Raw genomic sequence first — 11,673 nt, forward strand, 5'->3', positions numbered from 1 at the left:
ATACACAAAAATAAACTCAAAATGGATTAAAGATCTAAATGTAAGACCAGAAACTATAAAACTCCTAGAGGAGAACATAGGCAAAACACTCTCCGACATGAATCACAGCAGGATCCTTTATGACCCACCTCCCAGAATATTGGAAATAAAAGCAAAAATAAACAAATGGGACCCAATGAAACTTAAAAGCTTTTGCACAACAAAGGAAACTATAAGCAAGGTGAAAAGACAGTCCTCAGATTGGGAGAAAATAATAGCAAATGAAGCAACAGACAAAGGATTAATCTCAAAAATATACAAACAACTCCTGCAGCTCAATTCCAGAAAAATAAATGACCCAATCAAAAAATGGGCCAAAGAACTAAACAGACATTTCTCCAAAGAAGACATACAGATGGCTAACAAACACATGAAAAAATGTGCAACATCACTCATTATCAGAGAAATGCAAATCAAAACCACAATGAGGTACCATTACACGCCAGTCAGGAAGGCTGCTATCCAAAAGTCTACAAGCAATAAATGCTGGAGAGGGTGTGGAGAAAAGGGAACCCTCTTACACTGTTGGTGGGAACGCAAACTAGTACAGCCAATATGGAGAACAGTGTGGAGACTCCTTAAAAAACTGGAAATAGAACTGCCATATGACCCAGCAATCCCACTTCTGGGCATACACACTGAGGAAACCAGATCTGAAAGAGACACGGGCACCCCAATGTTCATCGCAGCACTGTTTATAATAGCCAGGGCATGGAAGCAACCTAGATGCCCATCAGCAGATGAATGGATAAGGAAGCTGTGGTACATATACACCATGGAATATACTCAGCCATTAAAAAGAATTCATTTGAATCAGTTCTAATGAGATGGATGAAACTGGAGCCCATTATACAGAGTGAAGTAAGCCAGAAAGATAAAGAGCATTACAGCGTACTAACACATATATATGGAATTTAGAAAGATGGTAATGATAACCCTATATGCAAAACAGAAAAAGAGACACAGATGTACAGAACAGACTTTTGGACTCTGTGGGAGAAGGCAAGGGTGGGATGTTTTGAGAGAACAGCATCAAAACATGTATATTATCTATAATGAAACAGATCACCAGCCCAGGTTGGATGCATGAGACAAGTCCTTGGGCCTGGTGCACTGGGAAGACCCAGAGGAATCGGGTGGAGAGGGAGGTGGGAGGGGGGCTCGGGATGGGGAATACATGTAACTCCATGGCTGATTCATGTCAATGTATGACAAAACCCACTTCAATATTGTAGTGTAATTAGCCTCCAACTAATAAAAATAAATGAAAAAAAAAAAAAACACAAAATAGATGATTAAGTAGCTCACAAAACCTATCTCTAAGAAGCAACAACGAAGCTGGGTAAGTTCGTCAAAAATAGTGATTTGAAACCCCTGGATATTGACCAGAAGCATAAAACAAACTGGGAAGTGCTTATCCAGGAAAATTTACCCAACCTTGGAAAGAAGAGCAGGAATCTTTGGGCATTTTATTTCGAGGCTGTCCCCATCCACTCACCCACTAGTTACATGGTTTAGACATTCTTTTGGGCGAGAGCATCAGTCTGTAAGGACAGGTATCTACACTTCTAGAGAGGGTTGACTCTATTTATTTGGAGCAGAGTGAAGAAAATTTCATGTCCACGGTTATTGTTGAAAGCGACAGTGATCTCAGTGACTAGAAATCAGAGACACTCAACATTGCATCTCTCCTGAGGTCTTGAGACTTTTTTGAGGCAAGTGACAGTTTGGCAGAGAAATGAAAAATGTGACAGGAAGATCTGGGGAGTTATATCTCTTCTCAGTTTTCGTTGTATTTATTACAGTAGAAAAACTCACTGAAGCAGTCCATGAAGGTCACTATGGAGGACCATGAAGGTCGCTGTGGAGGACCATGAAGGTCGCTGCGGAGGACATGAAGGTCGCTGTGGAGGACCATGAAGGTCACTGCGGAGGATCATGAAGGTCACTGCGGAGGAACATGAAGGTCACTGCGGGGGACTCTCACTGCACAGTGAATCAGAATGGAGGGTGGTGCTGGAGCACAAACAGAGGGGTTCAGGAGTCCACCCCGAGGGCTCTCATCATCTGCTCTCAACCTCGTCTGGTCTGTGGTTCACGTTCTTTACAAAGGAAATTAGTCATAGGTCTGTGGGATGCTGTCAGTCCAATCATTATCTCATCTGAATCCTAAAATGTTAGCTACTACTATGCTCTTGATATAAGGTAGTGGAAAAAAGGGAGGATAGCATACAACAATTACTACATGCATACACACAAAAATTAGCATACAACAACTGCTATGGTTCCTGCTTCTGTAGCCAGTCAATAGGCATCAACCGGCCCATAGCCTGTACTGCCCTTAGACACAGGTGTGTGGGATCCCTACACCAGGTGCTATGCCCCAGGAGGTCAGCTTTTCAGAGCACCTTTCTTGAAATTTTAAAACTCTCCATTTAGTGCTCAAAGGAAGCCAGGTTTACTTCCTTATAGATTTTATATCTCCTGAAAGATAAACAACCTCACTACTCAGAACTGTTCAAACTTCTTGGGTTTCAGTGATGAGAGGTTGAAGGTACTAGGCCATCATGTAAAAATCACATGCTGTTTATTGCATTGCTACTTCAAGATTTAACCTGTACATGTTGATCTGTTCTGGCTATTGTTTAAACAAGTTAGTAAACCTGCTCAGAAAGTAGAACTCTCTTCTTTTCAAGACATGCAAACTGAACTTAAATTATTTTAATATTTGCATATATTTCCCCCTTTTACTGTAAACCTATGTCAATGGTTGAACTTCCTAGGCAACATCTCTCAGGTTGAATGTGTATGTAAACATTTATTGGGAAGTGCTCCCAGTATTAACTTCTATATAACAATGAAGAGGGCAGAATCAGGCAGAGGGGGAAGTCAAACCATGATACAGTGACAAAAAGATCTGGGAGGGTCCCCCAAGGAGCTTTAGAGCTGGGATGGCCCTTTGGAGTTGTCTCAAGTTGAGGCAGGAGGTCCAGGTCTTCTCACCATTACTTTGACTGTTCTTGTATGCTGTCTGCTGCAGACGAGGATGTGATTCTGGTACTGCCCTGGGGGATAGCAGTGTCTGGAGAGGAATTAGGAGTCAGACAGTAGCAGCCATCCCTCTGGGAAGCTGAGGGAATGAAGGGGCCTGTGGGTGGCTCACCACAGCATCCACTAAAGCCCCTTTCCTTGACTCAGGTAGTCCAATAGCGAGCAGTGTTTTTAAACATTCTGAATCCAGCATCGCTTGTACTGTAGCATCCACAGAAACAATTCCCATCGATGAACTGTTTAAAGAAAGCTATGTGAGAGAAACTCCTTCACCTCAAATTAAATTCTTAAAACATAAGTTGCCTAGGTGTCTGGAGTTGCCAAGTTAATGGTAAGAACAGTAACGTCCACGAATGCAGCGCCTATCATGGAAAAATTGCTTTCACCTGCAGTTCTGTCTCATTTGATTCTCTATATAGCCCCGGGAAGTGGTTGGAAGAGTAGCGTCAATCCATTTAACAAATTGAGAAACATGCAAGGCAAAGGAGAGTGAAATCCACTGCAGCATTTGGTTTTGGTATCATTCTTTTATTAGTAAACCCAGACAGCGTATTAAAAAGCAGAGACATTACTTTGCTCACAAAGGTCCATCTAGTCAAAGCTATGATTTTTCAGTAGTCATGTGTGGATGTGAGAGTTTCTTTCTTTAAGAAAGCTGAGTGCCGAAGAATTGATGCTTTTGAACTGTGGTGTTGGAGAAGGCTCTTGAGAGTCCCTTGGACTGCAAGGAGATCAAACCAGTCAATCTTAAGGGAAATCAGTGCTGAATATTCATTGGAAGGACTGATGCTGAAGCTGAAACTCCAATACATTGTCCACTTGACACGAAAAACTGACTCATTTGAAAAGACCCTGATGCTGGGAAAGATTGAAGGTGGGAAGAAAAGAGGATGACAGAGGATGAGATGGTTGCATGGCATCACAGACTCAATGGACATGAGTCTGAGCAAGTTTTGGGAATTGGTGGTGGACAGGGAAGCCTGGTGTGCTGCAGTCCATGGGGTTGCAAAGAGTCGGACATGACTGAATGACTGAACTGATATACCTGACATCAGTTCAGTTCAGTTCAATCACTCAGTCATGTCTGACTCTTTGCGACCCCATGGACTGCAGGACACCAGGCTTCCCTGTCCATCACCAACTCCCCAAGCTTGCTCAAACCTGACATACCTGACATATCTCATGACTTAGAGGCATTGCCCAGAGACAACAAAACTATCTGCTATGAAATAGACTACGTTTGACGTCAGAATTCTCTGTACAAGTGTTTAATCCACTCGGGGCTCCCAGTAGGGAATATCTCTTATCAGATATTTGACTATTGCTAAAGTCAAACCACTAGTGACTAGTAAGGTAGGTCCTCCAAACTAGGTGTTTAGACTTCAAATCCAAGACTCTTTATATTGGATTAATATTAAATTGCTTATTTGTATAATGAGATTAAGGGCTGATTACTGACTATTCTCAGCAACCATTTTTGGAAACTGGTACAACTGAGGCTGTTCCAGTACACTGAACTTCCTATCAGGGTCTCTCTTATTTCTGCCCAACAGTCTCTTGATCCATAGTCTCTTCACGGCATTTTTCACCTCCATGTTTCTCAGGGTGTAGACCAGAGGGTTCAACATGGGTGTGATGATGGTGTAAAATACAGCCACTATCTTGTCTTCAGGGAAAGTGGTGGAAGGTCTCAGGTACATGAAGAGGCAGGGGACGAAAAACAAGATGACCACAATGATATGGGAAGCACATGTGGAGAGGGCCTTGCGCCTCCCCTCTGATGAGCAGGTCTTGAAAGAAAGCAAGATGACAGTGTAAGAACCGACAAGAATGACGAAGCAGCTCAGTGAAATCATGCCACTGTTGGCCACCACCACGAGCCCCGCCACATACGTGTCTGTGCAAGCCAGCTTCAGTAAAGGGTGGACATCACAGAAGTAGTGGTCGATCAGGTTGGGGCCACGGAAGGGCAGTTGTACGGTGAGCATGGTCTGGACAAAAGCATGCACAAAGCCTGCTCGCCAGCAGAACACCAGCAAGAGGGAGCAGAACTTCCAGTCCATGATGGTCAAATAGTGCCGAGGCTTACAGATGGCCACGTGCCTGTCATAGGCCATCACTGTGAGGATAAAGATTTCTGTGCAGCCAAACAGGCGCGAGAAAAAGAGCTGGAGCATACAGCCGACAAAAGAGATTCTTGTGTCCTTGACTTGAAAGTCAATAATCAGCTTGGGAGCCGTGACAGAGGAATAGCAGATGTCAACAAAGGATAGGAAGCTGAGGAAGAAGTACATCAGACAGCTGAGGTTTGGGCTCCTTAGAACAGTCATTATAATTAAAAAATTTCCTGTCATGAGGATTACGTAAAAGAGTAGGAACAAAATGAAGCATAGTTGCTGTACTTCCTTATTTTGGGAAAGACCCATGAGGATAAATTCAGTAACATTATTTCCCATGAAACATGGAAGTTTACAAGAGAGAAATGCTTTGTCTTTTGCCTGTTGGAAAAAGGAAAAAGGACAATTAGATTGGGGCACATGATATAACATTATTGTTTTTATTTTTTAGCAGTTACTCACAAAGTTCCTCCCTTAAAGGTTTTGGTTTCATTATACTCTGTTTCTTAAAATTATGTGAGACTAAGGGTGGGATAGAGGGAGCAAGAGGAGAGAAAAGAAAAACTGATGGCCTTTAAATATATTTAGGCATGGAATCTAGGTTCTCCACTTGTCAGTTGTTTGAATCATAGTTGTTTGAGAATTTAAATTATATCTTCTTTTTACATCAAGTTTCCAAGTGATAAAGTCCACTCTTCTATTTCAGGATGCTATTTCCCTATGTTGCAGTTGGTATATGGAATGTGAATTGAAGTGAAAGTCGCTCAGTCGTGTCTGACTCTTTGCAACCCCATGGACTATATAGTCCATGGAATTCTCTAGGCCAGAATACTGGAGTGGGTAGACTCTTTCTTCTCCAGGGGATCTTCCCAGCCCAGGGATTGAACCCAGGTCTCCTGCATTGCAGGTGGATTCTTTACCAGCTGAGCCACAAGGGAAATATGGAATCTATGTAAATACACACACACTTGTGATCATAAGTATTGTGTCTTCAAATGTACAACTTTGAGCCAGGCCTGGGATGGAATGAGCCTTCTGTGTAGCTCTTTGGTCTCCCAAATTACTATCAACCTGATTGTCTTTATCACATTCAGTTTATTTCAGTTGTTCAGTCATGTCCGACTCTTTGCAACCCCATTGACTGCAGCACACCAGGCTTCCCTGTCCATCACCAACTCCCAGAGCTTGCTCAAACTCATGTCCATCGAGTTAGTGATGCCATCCAACCATCTCATCCTCTGTCGTCCCCTTCTCCTCCTGCCTTCAATCTTTTCCAGCATCAAGGTCTTTTCCAGTGACTCAGCTCATCACATCAGGTGGCCAAAGTATTGGAATTTCAGCTTCAGTGAATATTCCAATGAATATTCAGGACTGATTTCCTTTAGGATGAACTGGTTGGATCTCCTTGCTGTCCAAAGGACTCTCAAGAGTCTTCTCCAACACCACAGATCAAAAGCATCAATTCTTCAGTCCTCAGCTTTCTTTGTGGTCCAACTCTCACATCCATACATGACTACTGGAAAAACCACGGCTTTGACTAGACGGGCCTTTGTCAGCAAAGTAATGTCTCTGCTTTTTTTTTTTTTTTTTTGTCTGCTTTTTAATATGCTGTCTAGGTTGGTCATAACTTTCCTTCCAAGCAATAAGCGTCTTTTAACTGCATGGCTGCAATCACCATCTGCAGTGATTTTGGAGCCCAAGAAAATAAAGTCTGTCACTGTTTCCATTGTTTCTGCATCTATTTGCCATAAAGTGATGGGACTGGATGTCATCATCTCAGTTTTTTGAATGCTGAGTTTTAAGCTGGCCAGTCTTTTGAATGATGAGTTTTATCATATTAGATTATTACATTATTCTGGGACTTCACTTTTTGTCTCTTCTTATCTGTTTAGAAGTTTGAGAAAGTGCATAGAGGCTTCACAAAATGGAAATACCATTTGCAAGATACTCAAACCTTCAGATTTTACTTGACATTGTTACAAGATTGGGAAGGTACCAGTTCTCAATTAGGTTAGTAGTGCCTCTGACAATGACCAACTGTGAGATCTGGGGTAAGTTATTTGTCTTCATTGAGACCTAATTTCTTTGGTCAAAGGATTGACTCTAGAGGGTCAGTCCCTCTAGAGAACACCAGGGCTTCCTCCAGTTAATGTTATATCATGAAATGTAGGTTTATCTCTCCAATACAAAGAATCACTCTCATTGAATATGATTTCTTTCTCTTATTGTTTTTGTGTCCCTTTGAACCAAAGATGTATAAAGGTGGGGACAATGTATATTTATTTTTGTGTTGGTTTATTAGTTTGACAAGTCATTTAAGCTTTTTTAAACTTCATCTTTCAAATGGAAAGCTACTGAATACCTCAGAGAATTGTTTCAAGTACCAAACCTAGTCCAGCATATTGGAAGTGCTCACTGAATTATGCCTTTTGATTTTCCAACTCGATTTCCAGTACTTACATTTTGTTATGAAACTTTTCAAATATACACAGAATAGAGATAATGCGTGCTCATATACTTGTTGTTTAGCCACTAAGTCATGTCTGACTCTTTGTCACCCCATGAACTGCAGCACCCCAGGCTTCCCTGTTCTTCAGTATCTCTCAGAGCTTGCTCAATCTCATGCCCACTGAGTCAGTGGTGCTATCTAACCATCTCATTACTCAGATTAAAAAATTATTTTTTTTTTACCACTTTTACCACAATAATTCTGTGGTAAAATTATTTTAACTACGTTTGCTTCACGGATCTCTCTTTTTCCTTACTTTTTTGTTGCAAATTATTTTAGTGGAAATCTGTCATCATGTCATTTCAACTTCAGTATCCATGTCTCTGAAATTAAGGCATTAAAAAAAATAAGCATGAGTCCTTAATCACATCTAATAATATTACCAGTAGTTTCCCGGTATCTGGTCTGCTGTAGCCACGTTTTCTTCCCACCTCTCCTTACAGTGATTAGTTGAGCACCTACTTTGCCTCTGTGTGGAATAGGGTCGCTCACTGTGAGTACCGAATACCTGCTGTGTGGACAGTGTGATTAAAAAACTGAACTTTCAATTTTATTTAAATTTAATTTGTAAAAGTAAAGTGATATAAAATGTTTGACATCATAAAAATTTGTGTAATTGAGTTAAACAAGATTTTAATATTACAAAAATCAGTTCAGTTTAGTTCAGTCACTCAGTCATGTCCAACTCTTTGCAACCCCATGGACTGCAGCACGCCGGGCCTCCCTGTCCATCACCAACTCCCGGAGCTTACTCAAACTCATCTCCATTGAGTCGGTGATGCCATCCAACCATCTCATCCTCTGTAATCCCCTTCTCCTCCTGCCTTCAATCTTTCCCAGCATCAGGGTCTTCTCCAATGAGTCAGTTCTTCGCATCAGGTGGCCAAAGTATTGGAGTTTCAGCTTCAGCATCAGTCCTTCCAATAAATACTCAGGACTGATTTCTTTTAAGATGGACTGGTTGGATCTCCTTACAGTCCAAGGGACTCTCAAGAGTCTTCTCCAACACCACAGTTCAAAAGCATCAATTCTTTGGTGCTCAGCTTTCTTTATGGTTTAACTCTCACATCCATACATGACTATTGGAAAAACCATAGCTTTGACTAGACAGACCTTTGTGGGCAAAGTAATGTCTCTGCTTTTTAATATGCTTTCTAGGTTGGTCATAGCTTTTCTTCCAAGGAGTAAGCGTCTTTTAATTGCATGGCTGCAGTCGCCATCTGCAGTGATTTTGAAGCCCAAGATAATGAAGTCTGTCACTGTTTCCATTGTTTCCCCATCTATTTGCCATAATGGGATGGGACCGGATGCCATGATCTCAACTTTTTGAATGTTGATTTTTAAGCCAGCTTTTTCACTCTCTTCTTTCACTTTTATCAAGAGGCTCTTTAGTTCTTCTTCAATTTCTGCCGTAAGAGTGGTGTCATCTGCATATCTGAGGTTATTGATATTTCTCCCAGCAATTTTGATTCCAGCTTATGTTTCATCCGTCCAGCATTTTGCATGATGTGCTCTGCATAGAAGTTAAATAAGCAGGGTGACAATATACAGCCTTGATGTACTCCTTTCCCAATTTGGAACCAGTCTGTTCCATGTCCAGTTCTAACTGCTGTTTCTTCACCTGCATACATGTTTCTCAGGAGACAGGTGAGATGACCTGTTATTCCCATCTCTTTTCCACATTTTGTTGTGATTCACACAGTCAAAGGCTTTGGCATAGTCAATAAATCAGAAGTAGATATTTTTCTGAAACTCTCTTGCTTTTTGTATGATCCAGTGGATGTTGGTAATTTGATTTCTGGTTCCTCTGACTTTTCTAAATCCAGCTTGAACATCTGGAAGTTCTCAGTTCATGTCCTGTTGAAGCCTCGCTTGGAGAATTTTGAGTATTATTTTGCTAACGTTGTGTTATGAGTGCAATTATGTTGTAGTTTGAACATCCTTTGTTATTGCCTTTCTTAGGGATTAGAATGAAAACTTAACCTTTTTCAGTCCTGTGCCCACTGCTGAGTTTTCCAAATTTGCTGCCATATTGAGTGCAGCACTTTAAAAGCATCATCTTTTAGAACTTGAAATAGCTCAGCTGGAATTCCATCACCTCCAATAGCTTTGTGATATTATTGATGCTTCCTAAGGCCCACTTGACTTTGCACTTCAGGTTGTCTGGATCTAGGTGAGTGACACCATCGTGGTTATCTGGGTCATGAAGATCTTTTTAATATAGTTATTCTGTGTATTCTTGCCACTTTTTCTTAATATCTTCTGCTTCTGTTAGGTCTGTACCATTTCTATCCTTTATTGAGCCCATCTTTGCATGAAATGGTCCCTTAGCATCTCTAATTTTCTTGAAGAGATCTCTAGTCTTTCCTATTCTATTGGTTTCCTCTGTTGTTTGCATTGATCACTAAAGAAGGCTTTCTTTTCTCTCCTTGCTATTCTTTGGAACTCTGCATTTAGATGGGTGTATCTTTCCTCTTCTCCTTTGTCTTTCACTTCTTTTCTTTTGTCAGCTATTTGTAAGGCCTCCTCAGACAAACATTTTGCCTTTTTGCATTTCTTTTTCTTAGGGATGGTCTTGATCACTTCCTCCTATACAATGTCATGAACTTTGGCCATAGTTCTTCAGGCACTCTATCAAATTACAAAAATAAATTCTACCTATTTCTTTTACTTTTATTACGTGGTTACAAAAGTATTTAAAATGACAATGTGGCTTGTATTCTGTTTCTTTACCACAGTACTGTACTGAGGGTTAGGCTCTGGTCTCAGTGTGTGACCATAATATCTAATTTAGTTGTTGTAACACTATGAAGTATGTAGAACTAATAATAGGTTTGCTGCTGCTGCTGCTGCTAAGTCACTTCAGTTGTGTCCAACTCTGTGCGACCCCATGGATGGCAGCCCACCAGGCTCCATCATCCCTGGGATTCTCCAGGCAAGAACACTGGAGTGGGCTGCCATTTCCTTCTCCAGTGCATGAAAGTGAAAATAGGTTTGAGGTCTTCTTAATAGGAAGGTTCATATTTTTTAAAGGCCAATGGAAATTTTACATTTAAGTGATATAATGCATCACAGGCTAAGACAATATTTTACAACAATTGAATCTTTGTTCTACCAATGACCAGCTATGACTGTGGATAAACTTAGTTTTTCTTACTCGGTTTTATTTCTTATGCGAATAATGGGACTAGTTCTACATATTCCACAGTGTTGCTACAATTAAATTAGATATTATGGTCACGTTTGAGGGCTTCTTGGGCTTCCCTGGTAGCCAACTTTTTAAAGAATCCACCTGCAATGCAGAAGACCCCAGTTTGGTTCCTGGGTCGGGAAGATCTGCCTGAGAAGGGATAGGCTCCCCACTCCAGTGTTCTTGGGCTTCCCTGGTGGCTGAGCTGGTAAAGAATCTGCCTGCAATGTGGGAGACCTGGGTTTGATCCCTGGGTTGGGAAGATCCCCTGGAGAAGGGAACTGTTACCCAGCCCACTATTCTTACGTGGAGAATTCCATGGACCCCCATGTCCATGGGTTCTCAAAGAGTCAGACACGACTGGGCAACTTTCACTTTTGAGGTCTTCTTTATTCTTCTAGGGTCTCTGGGAGAGAACTGCCACTTTAATTAACTTAAGTAAAATGTAATTAACCAGGATGGACCCCAGTGCTCTGTGATGAGTTAGTGGAGTCCTGATATCTGTGCCCTCAGTAGACCCACTGGTTTGTAACTAGACAGTCGTTTTGACTGTAGGACAGGCACAGTCTTAGAAAAGGGTTCTGATCATGGAGAAGCATATTCAAGCTCTCCCATTATCCTGCCAGAGTCTGGGACTCAGCAAGATCCTTTTACCCATCTTCCCTCCCCACCCTGTTACCTGCCACGTGGTGCTGCAACTAGGCGTGGATTTTTCCACATATGCCAAAAGCTTTCAATCGGTAGCTGAATGTGGATCAAGGCAAAAT

General features: G+C 41.4%; 1 protein-coding gene across 1 annotated transcript; it reads right to left on the bottom strand.

Moving 5' to 3' along the window:
* Positions 1-4,541: 4,541 nt before the first annotated feature.
* On the bottom strand, positions 4,542-5,546 carry LOC133062229 (olfactory receptor 4S2-like). The gene has a single exon (XM_061151004.1). The coding sequence runs from the start codon at positions 5,544-5,546 to the stop codon at positions 4,542-4,544; it is 1,005 nt and encodes a 334-aa protein (XP_061006987.1).
* Positions 5,547-11,673: the final 6,127 nt, after the last annotated feature.

The sequence above is a fragment of the Dama dama genome, chromosome 1 (assembly GCF_033118175.1).
Source record: "Dama dama isolate Ldn47 chromosome 1, ASM3311817v1, whole genome shotgun sequence".
NCBI lineage: Eukaryota > Metazoa > Chordata > Mammalia > Artiodactyla > Cervidae > Dama > Dama dama.